Genomic DNA, 16995 nt, shown 5'->3' on the forward strand with positions numbered 1-16995 from the left:
TGTGCGAGATGGGAGATATTTTATTGCAACATGTACAGATGTTTCCTTCCCCAAAAGCAGAGGGCCAAAAGCCCTCCTTGATGCTCACTGTGCCTTGCAGTAGCTGTGGAGTGAGGAACAGGGCAGGATGCTGTGGCCAGCCCTGGATAGGTATATTACTCCTACCCTTGCTCTGCTCTTCAGCAATAGTCTACTTCGAGACCACTGCCAACATGAAAGCATTTCCTCCAAACAGCAGAAGGACAGATACAGCAGCCTGGTTGACAAATACTGACTCTTCTCCATAAATCTTTGGCCAACAGGCCCCAGATTTTAATACAAAAATGTTCCTTTGACCAGTAACCTTGTGTAATAAGGAAAGCAGAGATATGCCCTTCTCTCTGCCAGCATTCTCCTCCCCTTAGGACAAGTCTTTGACCACGGCTGCTGCCACAGGTACTGAAGTCTGTTCTGCAGAGCTGCATATCAAAGAGGCCGAGGTCACTGAGGTGAGAGCAGCAGCCTGCATCCAGCCATGCAACACTGCCTTCTGGACAAGTGGAGGTGGCCCACTGCTTCTACCAGCTCCAAGAGGTGGTGTCTTCTCTTTCTGCAGCCTAGCACTCAGCCTCTTTCCCCTTGAGAAGCAGAGAGGAGGGAACAGCAGGCAGGGAGAAGGGTTGGGTAGACTTGTCTGCTCCTGGCAGAACCCCACAATGAGCTCAGACTTGGCCCTGGATCCCAGCAGCAAAATCCAGAAATGGTCTTGCACCGAACTGATTCCCTGTTGATAGCTGTTGGCTCTGCAGCTCCACGTCTGCTACTCGGAGCTCTCGCAAGGGTGGGTGGGTTCTGCAGCTGGTCAGAGTAGGGCATGCTTTTCAGCATCCTTCCCCAGCTGGGAGACGCTTCATCTTCTCGCATCGTGTGAGCTCCCATCTTCCCTCCCCATGAAGTTTCAAAATCCAGCTGTGGAACTGCAATTCAGAAACACAGTGACTGAGCGATGTCTCTGTAAGGGTGTGTCCTCCCATACTGACATTCTCCAGCCTTGCTCATGCCTCTCTGCTCATCAGGGACCCTTGCTGCTTGCCCTGTCTCACCACCAGCAGGGAGGCTTGTGCTGCCCCCCCATCTCACCTTTTCCAGGCTGGCTCTGTGTCCCACGCTGACCAACGTCATGCCCAGCTGAAGGCACACACGGTACAATTCGTGCTCCACCTCTTCTGTCAGGGCACTGGTGGCTTCATCTAGCACTATGAGAAAAGCTGTAAACTCCACAAAGCCCACCCCCCCAGTCTGTAATCTCTTTCCCACCCCTGGCAAAGGAGCAGCAGTGGCTGACAGCACTGCACTTACTAACCAGAGCTCACCAACAGCAACTGTAGAAGGCAAATAAGGAGAAGCCTAAGGTCCTGTTTACCTGACACACTAACACACTGCTGTTAGCCAGGTGGGAAAGATGGCCTTCTCCACAAGCCCTCAAACCCACCCACCACACAGTGCAGTTCACCTCATGCATCTCCCTCAACGGTTGCCAGCCACTGCCTCATCTCCATGTTTGTGAAAGTCAAGATGCGACCCCCCCTTGAGTCCTGTGAGAGAAGGGCTGTGGGCCAGAGTCCCTGGCTGAACTGCAACCTGTTCACCCCTCTGGCTGGGACCCTACATGCAGGAGCCAGGACAGCTTGTGGCAGCTTCCTGTCAGTTAAGGGAAATACCACAGATCCTGAGCAGATAAATTTAATCTGTTTTACCTCCTTCCACACACATAATGAAATGTTTTCACCTCTAAATCCTCTGTGTGCTACTCTACCTAAAATCATGACTAAGACCAAGCATGTTCCTGGCAAAGGAGAAGGGAATTCATGAGGTGTCTTTGTTCCTGTTTCCTTTTACACCAAAGGCCTTGCTAGTCTGTCCAGCTTGCGGTCACTCGCTCACCTGCATATCTGGGCTGGAGGTAGAAGAGCCGTGCAAATGACAGCCTCTGCATCTCTCCTGGGGACAGGACATCATACCTACAGCAGGGTCAACACTCAGAATCTCCCTCCATGAAGACAGCTCATTTGCTGAAGAGCTTATGGTTACTGATATCAGAGACTACAGCAAGCAGCTGTCCCTGTGTGTCCCCCCTGCTCCTCCCTCCACATGCACGCACACTCTCAGGGCAGTTCCCCTCGAGGCTGGGCTCTCAAATGCAGCATGTGACTGGGCGTGCACCCCTGAGCACAGTCGGTTGCCTTGAGAGCAATGTGGCTGGTGACGTTGGCACTGAGGCTTGGGGCAAGAAGCCTTTGTCCCTGCATCGGGCCCATCACCTGCAAGGCACATCTGGACACAGAAGACAGTCACAAGTCCAGTAGCAATGGGCATCTGCTCAGAAACGTTCCCAAGCAGAGGGATCATCCAAATTCACACAGATGGTGAGCTCCCTTACCAGTTCCAATCCACCTGCTGGTCCAGTCCCCCAGCTCGTGCCAGCAAATCAGACTGCAGAGAGCAGAGCAGAGACTTGTGAATGTAGCCCCAGCCATGGCAGCCCAGAGCAGACAGCGCTGAGCATAACCACCTCCTCCCTGCTACTCTGCCTTTTCCCACTTGATCTGAAGTCGCTCTGATATCCCCCCTCCCCTGCTGTTCCCATGGACAGTCCTGTCCCAGCTGCAAACAATTCCCCCACACCTGTCCAGCACATGGTCACGCTGTCCTGATTAAATACCTCATCCCTTCTTCCCCCACCTTGGCAGCATTAGGCCAGAGCAGAGCAACTCTACTAGGGACTTACCAGCCCTGCCAGCTCCAGGAACCGCACAATTCTCTCATCATCTGCAGACCCTAGGGGAGAAAGTGCCTCAGCAGAAGCAACATGTGCTGAGGCCATAGGAGCAAGGAAGAGTCACAGCAAGGGGCAGGAGCTTCCCTGGTTTCCCTGGAGGGTTTGGTGAATGGGTCTCCTGAGGTCTGATGTCTCAACCAGTTAATATATCAGGTCCTGAGCTTTGACCCACAGACAGCTCCCAGAGACCGGCCTTCTTTAAATATGTTAACCATGTCTGTGAGTAGGATGACAGGAGGCTACGCTCCACAGATGCATCTGAGACTTGGTTCAGTCTGTGGCCGCAGATGGGCACAGCAACACAGGGATCCAGACTCCAATTGCCAAGGCCCTGCCTATCGGCCATTGTCTTATGCCTGGCTGCTCCGGACACTGCAGGTGGTGGAGTCACAGGATCAAAGCACGGGGAACAGCCAGCAGAAGGATCCCACATAGCACAGGAAAAATCTAAGGGCTAGGGTGAACCAGCTGGGGAGCAGAACAGACACCTGAGTTAGTGCAGTCACCAGTGGTCGAAGCTGAGCAGAAGGGCTATGTATCTGCCATAGGCCCCTCTGAAGCTACTAAAGATCCACAAGAATATCTGATGGCTACAGTTCATTCTCTTTGAGGCTGCAGCTGCCGCCAAATGTCTGAAAGCAGCACGTATCACTCAGAGAGAAACTTAAACCTGGGTAACTGCAGGCTGCAGCAGCTTCTGATCAGATGTACAATCTCTGGCTTGGGAGGAAGGCAGGGGAGAGAAAGGATCCACTTAGTCTAAACATGATAGTATGCAATGCCCCAGGACACCATGTGAAGAAAAGGAGCAATTAAAGATGAAGGTGAATAGAAAATGAAATAAAGGCAAGCATGGCTTGCCCAAAGGCAGATTGTACCAGACAGATCAGATGTAACCCAAGAGCAAGTTCAGAAAGCAGCAGGGTGCCTCAACATATACCACACTGTGCTCTGCATGCTGTGCTATAACCACCTCAACCTCATACTATCAAGATGATATATTCACCTTGAAAGTGAGGGAACACAGAGCTGGATCTTAAGCTACAGAAAGCTGAATTTTCCAGGGAAAAGCTGAAAGCAACAAAAGTGAAATGGATTAGCACTCTTGATGGGGGTTGGGCACAGGACAGCGAGAGCTGAGACCACATGGTTGGTTAGTTGCTTTGATGAATTTCCACACACCTGAAACTGGATAGATCTCCTTCAGAGGATAGATCACCTGATCAAGAGAGCAAAAAGAGCCATGTCAGAGGGAGCTGGACACAGAGTACACCACAGACGCAACAGTGGTGGCCCAAACTCAGCATGAGGGAAGAAGCAGCCACCCACACACGTCCCCCCTCTTGCCAGTCTCTCTACAGCACAGAGGTTCAAAGGGTCTGACCTGGCCCCTGAGAAGCCCCGTTGAGCTCAGCTAGCCAGCCAGCCCATGGAGCTGGCCCCCGGCTCACCTGCTCACGTAGACTTCCATCGGTGAAGAACGGTCTCTGCGGCAGGAACACGACTCCGTGGGGGCCAAAACACGTCAGCATCTCAACATTCCCTGCACAGAGACACACATGCCAAGCCTGCAGCACCAGCCAGCAGCTCCCCACCACCCCCTGCACAGTCCTATGATAGAGAGTCTTGCGAATTAGCCAACAAATGTCAGAAAAGGCAGATCTGTAACACAGCAAAGCAAAGAAAGCCAGAGAAAGCAATACAGAGAAGTGGTGGCTCAAGTGCACCAGTGTCACACTTACTATTACAAGTGGCGCTGGCCTTACAACCCCATACTGCCACCTTCTAAACTCAGTAAGAGCAGCCCTGGCCAAGCAAGAGGGGGGTCATGGAGAGTGGTAGCCCTTACCCTGCGTGCTCTCCCAGAGTCCCCCGAGGATCCTCAGGAGAGACGTCTTCCCAGTGCCAGTGTTCCCCACAATCATCACGCTGTTCCCTTGTGAGATCCTGAGGCTCAGGTCCTTGATGAGCAGCTTACCAGAAGATGGCACCAAGAGCGTCACTTGCTCCAGAAGGAAAGCTGTGTCCCCCGGCACTGGGTCCTCCCCAGAATAGCTGCTAGGCCACCACCAAGACAGAGGAGGAGAGATCTGGGGGTAAGTGATCACGCTGAGGCTGGCAAAGATCAGACACCTTCCCTGCACCTTAGACATCCTGTGTCTCTGTGACAGTAGCCCTGTCCCACGCACCCAGGAATGACAGGTCACATCGAGCACAACGCTGCCTGCTCCAGCTAACCACATGCAACGGGCTGTGACACCACAGGCCACCTCCATCCAGCAATGGTCCCACACTCTGGCATGCAGCTGCAAGCCAGCACGTTGCTGAGAGGAGACTCACCTGTCCAAGTCCCAGCTGGCTTTGACTTCTGAGTAGTTAGCATTTTTTTTCCTGCCAAGGCTCAGCAGGGTTTCCTGCAGCTCTCCAATCCTGGATAGAAAGAAGCTGCATGAGTGCCCAGGACAACTCCAGCAGCCCTCCCTCCTCACAGCACTCACTATTGTCAACGCTCACTTAGACGCAACTGTGTTTAAGTATTTAGCACAGAGCTAAATGAGTCGTATCCCACACTCCCTTCTCCTGCACATAGCTGCCTGCAGACAAGCTCACCTGTGTGTGTAGCCAGCTACATCACTCACGGTGGTAGAGAGATCTATGAGCTGGCTGAAGCAGCTGATGAGGTATATGGAAACAAAGGCATTCTGTGGAATCACATACCAGAGCAAGAGTCAGAGCTGAGCTGGGACGCTGCCCCTTCCTCCCCAGCTGCGAGGAGGCCAGACATCCGGCCAGCTCAGCAGTCCCAGCGGGAGGAAGGAGGGATGGAGAAGTCGCCCATGGCAGTGGGAGCAAATAGATGGCTGTATTCAGAAGACTGAGCAGGGCCTCCCTGCCCAGCACAGTAGTTCTGGCGAGAGGGACCCATCTCCCACCCACCAAGGGATGCTGTTTCCAGAGTGCCTGCATGTCCTGCCCCCTGGGACTAGTCTTGGCCAGTGCTGGGCCTAGCGTGCTCTTTCCTGGCATCATGCAGATCCATCCCACCAGCTATGTGCTGGGGCTGTACATGGCTCAGAGCAGGGTGTCTCAGCCTGCAATGCTCGCTGAGCTATTTTTAGCTCTCTGTTCTCCACTGTAGTTTTGAATAGCTGGAAACAAGTCAGGCTGTGAAGGCTCCTGTCCAGCAGTCTGGCAGCCTTGTAGGCTGTCGAGCTCCCTGTGGGCAGCAGCAACAGGGAACCCAGATCTGCAGCACAGTGTAGGTCCAGTCCCCCACAGACACCACTGAAAGCCAGAGCTTTTTGACTTTCCATTTTTGCACAGCAGGGGTCTGAAACATTTATGCAGATGAGTCCTTGACACCTCTCACCCCCAGGTTAATCATACACTAGCTGGCTCCAAGCTCCCATTTCCATACCACCATGGGCAAGGACAGCCTATCCGGAGGTCACTCAGTGCAAGTCAGCCAGCCCCACTGCCAGCAGCCCAACACGAAACCTCCATCCTCAGCACCTGCTCACCCTCCATGATGGAGTCCAGCTGCATGAACATACAGACATGAGCTCAGGGATGCCTCACGTCTGGCATTGGGGTAACCTGTGCAGATAATAAATACAACCCACCACAACCCACAGAGCACACTTCTCCCCTGGCCCAGTCTGGGAGATCATCCTTAACTCACCTTGCTGACCAGGGCGCTGAGTTCTGTTGGACTGAGGTCACCGTATACCCCAGAAAAGATGGGAATGGCAATGACCACGTAACTCAGGATGCTGCCCAGGTAGTCGAAGGTATTGATGCCAACTGGGCAGAAGCATATTGAGAGGAGACAGTGAGATGGAGGGGGGAACCTCTGTCACATCCAGGCTCAAGTGTAGCTCATGAGTCCAGTCACAGGGATACCCATGTCCTGCCTCTGCCCTTCAAAATGCTCCCATGTGGAATTCATCTCACAGGAGAGCACAAGCACTGGGGTGCAAACCTACTTGCCAAGCAAAGAGCTCCCTGGGGAAGGCACCAGAGTGGGGAAACATGACCCAGACACACAGCTTGGGAACCATGAAGGGCAAGAGCCACTTTGCCTACTTGTTTCTACTCTTTAGGGCCCAGGTGACTCCAAGAAACAGGGATAAAGTCATCCACTGAGCAGGGAGGCACAAAGGAAGATCTGGGGCAGGACGCTTGGTCACAAAGCCTGCCTTGGAGCACAGGAGAGGCAGAAAGACTTAAAACCCCAAACTCCCATAGAGGTACCTGCATGCAGGGCTCTTCCCCTCTTACAGTGCTCAGAAGCTCACCATGATGATGAGATAAGGAAGAGTTGTCTTAACACCAGTTATTTAACCCACAAACCTGGACCCAGTGACCATAGGAGAAAGGAGATTTTCTGGTGACAGCTACACTCAAGGAAGAGGCTCTACAGGACATCTCTGTAGTGCTCCCAGCCACACACATACTGAATCCTCTCTCTCCCTAGAGCCCAAGCACTTTCCTCTCTTCATGACCACTGAATGCCTGCCCCACAAAGGGGTGCAGATTCCTGCATATTCCTCTTTCTGAGCTTGGTTTCCTCAGCTTAGCTGGTTCCTCCACAGCTTTGCTCTCTACCGGACTGTTTTTACAACAGGATTCCCATTTAAGAGTGCGGCAGCACCTTCTATTCACTCTCAGGGCTTTCTTGCACCAGGAAGCCTCGAGGAAAGGAGGTGGGAAAGGATGACCCAGCACTGCTCCTCTAGCATCAGGTTCCCAAGCCTGTGGACCACCACGATGGAGCTACCACACGTCCCAGTTCACCCTCAAAACTCCCCACTCACTGTACAGCCAGAGCTCCTTCCCTATCAGCTCCTTCTGGGTCTGCAGCAGGCTCTGCAGCCTGCGATCTGTGCGCATGTGCTCCACTCGCCCAGCCCTGTAAAGTAAGATTGCAACATGTCACAGACTTCCTGAGGCCACCGCAATGGGGTAAAAGCATGGATCTCTAGGACTGAGACCTGGCAAGGGCCTGCACCATAGTTTCCAAGCAACAGCTCTTTTTGAGCAAGAACTGAACACCCAGCCCTTGAGCAGAGCACAGCCAAGGCTGCACACACTTTCTCAGCAGAGGCTGGTAGGAAGAGGGGCGGAGCACAGCCACACAGCTGGGAAAAGGAGAAAGGAGGGAGAAAGCAGAGGGGAGCTGGGAGGTGAAGGCAGGCCAACACTGCCTGTGTGGCCAGGAGCCAGAGGTCTCCTGTTTCCCTTCCCCAGCCCAGGGGAGCAGGATTGGACATCCACGACCTCTGCCCTTCTCACAGCTCAAGCCCGGAAGGGGCACAGCCACCGGCCTGGGTGATCCCAGCCCCAAAGCCCTACTTTGCCAGGAGCTCCCCCACAGAGATCGGTGGGTGCCCCCACCGCCTGTGCTGGAGGTGATGTTCCCATGGCCTCTCTGCCTGCAGTGCCAGCAGCCCTGCCCCCCCCCCTCGCGCTAAGCACACGGCAAGGAGCGGGATTCCAGCTCCCAGCCACCTCCTCAGCCAAGCAGGGCAGCTCCTCCTGCTCATTCACAAGGGCTGGGCTGCCCTCAGGTGGCAAAACATAGACAGAGCTCAGTGCAATCCCCATTACCACTATTGCCAGTACCACCCTGCCATACATCTGTGCCTAGCACTCATGCATACTCCTGCATAACTGCAATTAATGCAAATGGGAACTAGGCACTAGGGCCTGAGGAGATTAAAAAAAACAGGATTCATACAAAAAAATAAGATTTTTAAAGATTCTCAATTCTTAGATAAATACATTCTCTTTCTGAAAAAGAAATGCACTGAGAATTCAGTTCGGCATCTGTTATTAACCTTCAGCTTGTGATATCCATCTCAGTTAAGTACTGAGCGCTAATCTTTGCTGCTGAACATTCAAAGAAGGACAAAGCCTCAAACAGGAGGAGTTACAGGCAAGGCACTGGGGATCAGAGGTTTCAGCTGGTGCAAAACCAATATTAGGCAGCTGCTATTTCTTTTGCAGATGCAGAGAGATTGTTTATTGCTGTCACCTTTTCCTCACAGTCAGTTCACTTCTAAAGCAAGTTTGCGACAAGTTAAGAAACCAAAGGAAATAAAAAGGTGACAATGCTCAGGTTTTGTTTCTTCCTTTACCGAAACAATCTACAGTTAAACAAGTACAAGAGGACAAGCTTTAGCAACTTCTACAAGCTAGAGAAGGCAGGCACTCCAAACCAGACACAACCAAGTGCTCCTCCTTTCGCAGAATTCTAGGAATAACCCTCATAAAAGATTCCTGTATTTGTAATTAAGACACATACAAAAGAAAGCATGGATTTGTGCATTTTAATTAAATTTTGATTTCCAACTAAATGAAGCTTTTCTACTACTGAGCTGTATAAAACTAAAGCAAGAAACTCCATTTTCCAGTATAATAATTCATTTCTGTTTCCTACTTAATAATAGAATAAGAAGCTTCAAAAATGTGAGGAAAAAATACTACAGCTTAAATAAGTGCATGTACTTAGAGTATCCTCTTGATTCACAAAAATCAGCACCAACCAATAAGAACCAACCAGCCCACAAGGAACGAACTAGGACTTGCCAATGCAAAAGGATTTCAGTTACGGAGGTTCCTGCTTGCCAGTTTAAGTCTCTATAAAATCAGAGATTTTTGAATCAAGCTACCTTGGGGACAAGCCCTCAACACCTGAAGTGCTCAATTATGACAACATTAATGAGCCAAATACAGATCACAGCCAGGAAAAGCCAGAGAGATGGCAGCCAGTGCTTTCTTAAATTCCTGGAAGAAGCATGATTCCACAACGTACGTGCCAACTGCAGATGCTTGAGGAGAGAGGAACAAAGACTTTGACCTACCAGGCACCCCAACAAAAGTCACAGTAAAACTATGGCCCTTTTGCTGGATTCTAGCCTTTTCCGTGCAATAGCATAAAGGTTCCAAGCCACAACTCAGACTTCAGGGTGCTGCTAAACAGCTAAGTGCTGCTGGGCTCCGCACAGCACGTTCAGCTCTGGAAACCTCAGTAACAGCCAGATGTAAATAGCACAGAGTGAATTCAGAGAATACCAATAAAACGTTGGGAGGGTCAGGGCAAAGACAGAGCAAGAAAAGCAAGCAGCGATGAGGAGCCAAGGCAGCGGCGTGGCGTGCCCACAGAGGACATGCAGGCTAGCAGCAGCAGGATGGGGCCAGAAGCAACTTGCAGAAAGTTCCCAGGGGAACATCCTGACAGGATGCAATGAGACCTTGGATCAATCTTCCAGGTAAAGCCCAGGGCAAAAACATCAGAAACAGTCTCTAAGCCATAATCAAATCTGTGTCAAGCTCTGGAAACGGTTGGAAGGGAGAGAGAGAAAAGGACCCAGCTATTGTGAAGTTATTCCTGCAGACAATGCACAGAACGCAAACGGAACACAGTGACAGGGAAAGGAGGCTGTATGACCCAGCAGAGGCCCTGCAGCTGGAGCAGCATGGAGGGGACAGGAAAGCTCAGGCAGCAGCAAAAGGACTCTCACTCCCCTGGAATACATGACTACAGTGAGGATGCTCCAAGATGGCAGGATGCCCAAGAGCACATAAAGAAACGAACATGCCTACCACTTACCTGTAGAAAGCAGCTGGCTCTGCATTGACACGAATCTGCATGTGCTTGAACCTGGACAACCCAAAAAACACTATTAAGGATCACACACAACTGCCCAGTGAATTATGTAGCCAACGCTCTTGCTAAAAGAGAGAAAAAACTTCTTCACTGTGAGGGTGACAGAGCATTGGAACAGGTTGCCCAGAGAGGTAGCGGAGTCTCCTTCCCTGGAGATATTCAAAACCCGTCTGGATGTGATCCTGGGCAATATGCTCTAGAGGACCCTCCTCGAGCAGGGAGGTTGGACTAGATGATCTCCAGAGGTCCCTTCCAACCTAAACGATTCTGTGATTCTGTGTAAAGGACACTCATCTTGCATCAGTGAGAGCAATGATCTGACATATCTATTGACAGAAATGTTTAACAGGCTCAAAAGACGCTGAACAAGGCTTAGCACACCATGATATCATTCTGGGCTAGCTCAGTGGCACACCTCATTCAGCAACCTGCTCTTTGTGCAAGTCTTCTCAGCCCTTGGACATCCCTTCCCTTTGGGAAGCTCAGTCTGCCTCCTTGTGCCACACCCCCTTCTGCTGTTATCCTGGGATGCCCTGATCTCCAGGGAAAGCTGGGTAGCCCCTACCATACACCCATCCGACCCTGCAGGGAACGGCGAAGAGATGAGTTGGAGGAGCATATGGAGAGAATGTGCCATTTTAGGTATTCACATTCATGAAGTAACAAACCAGAAACCCGTCTGGTTTCTTGTCAGTGATTCTGTCAGTGAATTTGCAGCTACACCCAAAGATGCTCCATGCGCAGTTTTCTCTAGCACATCCAATGCATCAGCAAATGCAACAGCAGCAGGAGCGATCAGTCAAGGAGCAGCAGTGGAGACCAGGAGACTGAACCAAGGGCACTGCCTAACACAACACAGGGCAGTGAAAGGGGTGGCTGGGGCTCAGGACACTGACTGTGGGGTAGCGTCAAGTAGGCAGGTCTCTCTGAGCTGGCAGGCAACTGACGTGAGCGTGAGGACCAGGAAAGCCATGGAGAAGAGAAGTAGACACATACATAGCACTGAACAGGGAGGAAAATGGAGCTCTCACAGGAGTTACCAGAAGAGGCAGCGAGAATGCTGCTCTGCCGTGACTCACCTGAAATCCCCCTCCAGCTTTTCCTGCTGCACGAGTTTTGACACTATTGGGCTCATCAGCACTTTGTTAACAACCGTCCCAATGACAAAATACCCAAAGATGCTCACTGGGCCTAGCCAGCCTGTGCTGCAGGAGAGGAGAAAGAGAGGTCAGCTAACAACCCAAGCAAAAGGACACCCCAGCACCCCTGGGCTTGGGCAGCCAGAGCCCTCAGCTGCTGCCTCTCTTCCCTTTCGCAGGAGCTATGGAGTCAACACCACACACCCCAGCATCCCTGGGGCAAGAGGCCTAGTGGGGTGCAGTCAGAGACACCTCACCCACATGCACAAGCACTCATCTGGGGAATTACAGTGTGGGTGCCAGGCTTCAAAACAGAGCCCAGGACAGAGGCACGAAAGCAGAGCCAGAATGGGTCCTTACCTGTGGAAGCACTGGTATGTGTAGTAGGCCAGTGTGAAGGGTGAGATGATGAGCTTGCTGGCCATGGAGCTGAGCTGCCTGCAGAACCTCTCCACATCCTGGCTGATGCGCTGGTCTCTGCTCAACAAAAAGAGGCATTGACACCGTTAGAGCTCAGGAGTGAGAAACTGTCAGTGCAGGACGCAGTAACTCCCCAACAGGGCACAAGCCAAGCTGTTTGCAGCCTGCAGTTAGAATAAAATGAACGTGAACAAGCCCGCATGGGAGGGAGCTGGAGCTGTGACTGCCATGGCCCCCACTGGGAGCAATTACCATGGCACAGCAGGACTCACCCCGGGGCCTCTCTGACACTCAAGCAGAATGGTTCCTTCTGTTACCTTTGCCCTGCTCCTTGTATTAATCCCTTGTTCCACACTCAAACAATCCTGTCCTGCTATGTGCTAAAGGTCTCTACATCCTTGTTTTTTCACTCCTCTCCTGAACCCACCCCGTACGATCAAAACCACTGCCTCCTCCACACCTTCAGTGCTGGTGCTGCATCCCAGGTAGCAGAGCTAGTGGGGCTGGTTAGAGTGCCAGCCAGTCCTTAGCCAGCTGTTGGATATTTGCAAACTCCTCCATCAAAGCCACCCTGCCAGCAAGTATTTAGTCCCTCTGTGCCTGATCTGTCCAGAACACACGGATAAGAGCTTGCGCCTCTGATGCTCTAAGCACAGGCAGAAAGGTCTCAACTGTGGATGATGGAGAGTCCAACAAGGAGGAAAGCTGCCTCCTTTTGGAGGCATCGCCCATCCCACTGACCTTATAGCCATCATTTTTCCTTTTATTGGACTATTTGTAACTGTTCCCATCAAGTTATAAATTAACCCAGACCATAGATTCACAGCAGGGATATTGCTTTCTATGAACTATTAAGCAATATGCAATGATAACATATAAACATCAACTCAGATGCCCTGTTAGGAGCCACAAGTGTTTGGATGTCACTCAAAATCCACTCCTCTTTTCCTCTGGAAGGGAAACAAGGATGACACAGTGCTTCTAACACCCAGTTTGGTTTGCACTACATAACAGGAAGTCACTTCACTGCTCTTAGTTCATGCTCTAACTGCCTGGTGCAGGGAAAAAAATTCTCATCAAGGAATCCTCAGATAAGGAGAATTTTGGCAGATGCAGCAAAAAATAACACTAAACAATAAGGCTGGATGTTTGAGCAGAAGCAAGGGGTAATGAAAAATACTCTGCAACTATCCCAACATTTGGTCTGCTCTAAGGTCGGAAGAGTTGGCTCTGTTGCTGCAAAGCAGATAGACCCAGTTATCTCATACACTGAACTGCATAATCTGAACACATTCCCTGGTTAAAAATAAACCTGACCAGTATCATCACATGGTGAGGGGCCCCTACCACAAGGAAAAGATGTGTGCGCAGAAGCTTCTAGCCTTGGCTAATGGGTTGCACTGCCTGGGACACACTGGATATGTCTTGGTGACAGGCATAGCTTTTTAGCTCTGTCCTTGCAACTCTGTCCTACTGCAAAATACTATCACCACTTAATGAGCCTGGAAGTAACTCCGATGGCTGCTGGAAAATGCATCAGCATCACTGAGGCTATATCTCCTGCGTGGCAGAAGGGGTGCTTGAGCCAAGCTGAACCCTCTCCTCAGCTGTTGTTTCCCCTGCTCCCTGCTGCTTGTTCTTAGCCTGGCCATATCTGGGAAAGCCTAAGGAGCCAGTGAACAGATCTGGCTGAAAAATGATACAAATACACACACACACACACACAAAAGTATGACATATCCTGCTCCAGGTCACTGCATGGCCAAACAAACCACCACGTAGCACGATGCAATGGCAAGGACAGGCAGCCAAGAGCATTGGGGAGCAGCAGCCCAGAGGTTCGTATCGGCAACAGTTAGGCGTTCCTGCAAGACAGCCATTTCTGTCAGTGACCCCAGCCTTGGTCACCTCTCTGGGAGATGGCACCAACGCAGTGAAAGGGACTAGACCACAGGTGTGCCCTCCAGAGAGACGGAGCCAAGGGTCTCAACACAGCTGTATAAAGCCATGTAAGTTGGAAGAACTTTTCTGCTGGTTTCTAGTTTTTCATCACGTATTTAACAATAACTTTTTTTAGCTCTGGGGAAAAAATATCAGTCTCTACTTCTCACACTGTCTCTAAGGGAGGATCTTTAACCCTTCAAACTTGGTAATTATGACAGCAGTGCCCTGTGCACAAGAACAGGCAAAAAGGCTGGGGTCAAGATGTTGTTGTGAGGTAGGGAGGTGTTCAGCTCTTGCTACGCAGCCTGGGTAGATGAGCAGCCATATAGTAACAAGGCCAGTGTGAGAAGCAGAACTTCCTCCTCGCTGCAGCTGCGCAGGTGGCTGTTGTGGTGGGACAGGAAGGGGCTCTCAGCATGGGCTGGAATAAGCAAGGAGGGACTAAATGCTCCTCCTTTTTCTCTTAGTTTTCAAGTCACCACTGACGTTTCCTCCCTGGGAACAGGAAAGAGGAAATGCAGCCCTTGTCCAGAGCAAAACAAAGCTCTTCTTGGATGTGGCTCCCAGCTTTCCCTGCAGGTTAGTGAAACCACTGAAAAAAACAACTAAACAAAACTCTGTTCACTTGGAGACTCTGGTGGTTGAAGTTCAAACTGAACAACAGAGGCTGTGCTGAGTGCACTGACTGCGTGACGGCAGGGAGAGGCAGCACTCTCTGACTCCAGTCAGGCCCTTTGCAAAGTCATATGCAGAGTGACAAGGGTTCATTTTGCAGACAGTGCATTTTGTATCAATTACGAGATCCCTATTCTGCTGGGACTCCATTTTCCTTGCAACAAAAACACGAGCACCTCTTCAAACCTCATATGCACCCTTAAACCGTCATGACCCTCAGCCGCGGGAATTCCCTGTACAGCATTACCACCTACCACCTACATCCGGGGCAGACAAGAGTATTTGTGCCTAGACTGAAAAAGCTTCTAGGGCTCAAGCCCCTACCCAGAGACGCAGAGAGGTCAGGAAAAGGTGAGGAGCAGCTCAGGAGGAGCTAAGAAAGAGGCCGAAAGAAGCCGCAGGCAGCCTACGGGTTATCGATGTCCTCGCGCAGCACGTGCAGGCTGTAGTAGACCTGGCCCTGGAAGTAACAGCTGTGGAGGTATTCGGTGAGGGATTTCCTCCAGCTCACATACATCCAGTTGCAAATAAACTGGTCGAAGCTTTTTAGCTGGAACAAGGGCAAGGAGACAAACGGGAAGGAATGAGCCAGGAGAACATGCACTTCCCAAAATGAGAAAAAACAAGTTTGTTCAGGTGACCCATCCCATACGCGGCTACCGAATGGGGCAAAAGCAGACCTAGATCCCTCAGCAAAGGGGTCATGCCAGGAACCACTGGCAGCATTCCCCTTCCCTTCCTCCAATGACAGCACCTCCCTGTTTCCAGGGAGGTCCCCTCTGGCCCTCCCCAGCCTCCCCTCCCAAGACAAGGGAGTTTCTGGCCTGTTTTACCGTGGAGTTGACTACGATCAGAGTTAGAGCAATGGCGGTCAGTGTTTTGAACCCGGAGAAGTCCTTGTTCCCTAGGACCTCATAGTACTGGCTGGGGATCACACCGACCTGGTAAATAACCAGCTGCTCTGGAGGAAACAAGAAGACACCAAGAGAAAATGAAGGACTGCGGTGGCACAGCAGAGGGGGGATGATCACAGAGGAATCGGGAGCACGCTCCTGACGAGCGTGCACACACGGGGCGCACGCTCCACCAGAAGAGTGACGCACAGCCCCCCGACCCCAGTGCTCGCGGGCTTACCCAGCAAGGCAACGCAGAGCAGGGTCAGGAACATCAGCACGTTCGGGGAGGGCCATCTGGGAAACAGGATCGCCTGGATCCTCAAGAACCGCCGCAGGAACAACAGGTCTAGCTGGGGCCGAGGCCTGGCGCAAGAGAGAGAGAGAGAGAGAGGTGTCAAGGCTGGAAGGCGGCATGACGAGCTCCCTGCAGGTGCCACCCACCCTCACCTCTCCCAGCGGAGCACCCAGGAGGTTCCCGGGGCAGCGCGGGCCCAGGGCCCCTTCCCCAGACCGGGCAGGGCCAGCCGGAGGGCCGAGACCTGCCGAGCCACGGGCAGCGGTGCCCGTGGACCAGCCACCGACGGGGCCTCGGGGTGGGCCAAGCGCTTCCCCAGGAGCGAGCAGTCCTGCCGCAAACGCTCCCACCGCGCTCCGGGGCTGGAGGCGCCGTCGCAGGAACAGCCCCCCTGGTCCGTTACGAGGGGACCCTCGTCTCCCCCTTTTCCACCCCGGCTCCCAGACGCTGCCCCGGACCCGCTCCCAGCCGTGCCGCGACCCCTCTCACCGGCCGCCCCCCGCCGCGGCCCTGCCGCCCGCCATGAGCGCGGCTGCCCCGGCTCCAGCCCCGGCCCCGCCCGGCCCCGCCCCCCGGGCGCTACGACATGAATATTCATGACCTCTCCTCAATATTCATGAGCCCCCGCTGTAGCCGGGGCCTGCGGCGGCGGTGGTAGTGGTTCCGGCGGTGGTTCCGGCGGTGGTGGCGACGGGGCGAGCCCGTGCTACAGAGGTGCCGCCGGCGCGCCTAGAAGAGCCGCGCGCCGCCCTCCGTGGGCGCCATTAACCGCAAAGCCCCGCCTCCTCTCCCCGCCGGCCGCTCGAGCGCGCCCCCTGGCGCCGCCGACCGGCGCTGCCGCGGGACGAGCCCGGCCGGACCCCGCCGCCGCGCCGGGCGGCGCCCGAGGGCCGCCGGGGCTCGTCCTGCCGCCGGGGTCGGGGGCCGCCGCCCCGGGCCTGCGCTGCGCAGGGAGCGAGGGCGCTGTCAAGCGGCGCTGGGCGGTGTAAAGCGCAGGCCGCTGCCGGCCGGGGCTGGGCTCCAGCGTGCCGCCCAGGCGGCGGGTGAGCCGGGGGGGCCGGGGGGGAGAGGTGCTCTCGTCCGCTATCTCTTCTTTATCGTTTACATTTTTACACAGCTGACTCACTTGCTGCGTG

General features: G+C 53.0%; 1 protein-coding gene across 12 annotated transcripts; it reads right to left on the minus strand.

Annotated features, from left to right (window-relative positions):
• Window positions 1-2: 2 nt before the first annotated feature.
• On the minus strand, window positions 3-16695 carry ABCD4 (ATP binding cassette subfamily D member 4). 12 transcript variants are annotated; one of them, XM_068946551.1, is made up of 19 exons: window positions 16461-16695; window positions 15803-15927; window positions 15502-15629; window positions 15079-15218; window positions 11990-12106; window positions 11570-11695; window positions 10434-10484; window positions 7636-7730; window positions 6501-6622; window positions 5429-5520; window positions 5159-5248; window positions 4668-4873; window positions 4270-4361; window positions 4001-4037; window positions 2768-2817; window positions 2420-2472; window positions 1924-2000; window positions 1120-1235; window positions 3-956 (listed from the first exon to the last, which is right to left on the minus strand). In XM_068946551.1, exons 1-19 carry the CDS (start codon window positions 16475-16477, stop codon window positions 861-863), a joined length of 1830 nt encoding a protein of 609 aa, XP_068802652.1. In that variant the 5' UTR covers window positions 16478-16695; the 3' UTR covers window positions 3-860. The 12 variants fall into 12 exon arrangements, with proteins under 12 accessions (XP_068802652.1, XP_068802656.1, XP_068802653.1 ...); XM_068946555.1 differs by having other exon boundaries at window positions 15502-15624; window positions 16461-16650; XM_068946552.1 differs by having other exon boundaries at window positions 4668-4876; window positions 15502-15624; window positions 16461-16650.
• Window positions 16696-16995: the final 300 nt, after the last annotated feature.

This window comes from Struthio camelus, chromosome 5, assembly GCF_040807025.1.
Source record: "Struthio camelus isolate bStrCam1 chromosome 5, bStrCam1.hap1, whole genome shotgun sequence".
Lineage (NCBI taxonomy): Eukaryota > Metazoa > Chordata > Aves > Struthioniformes > Struthionidae > Struthio > Struthio camelus.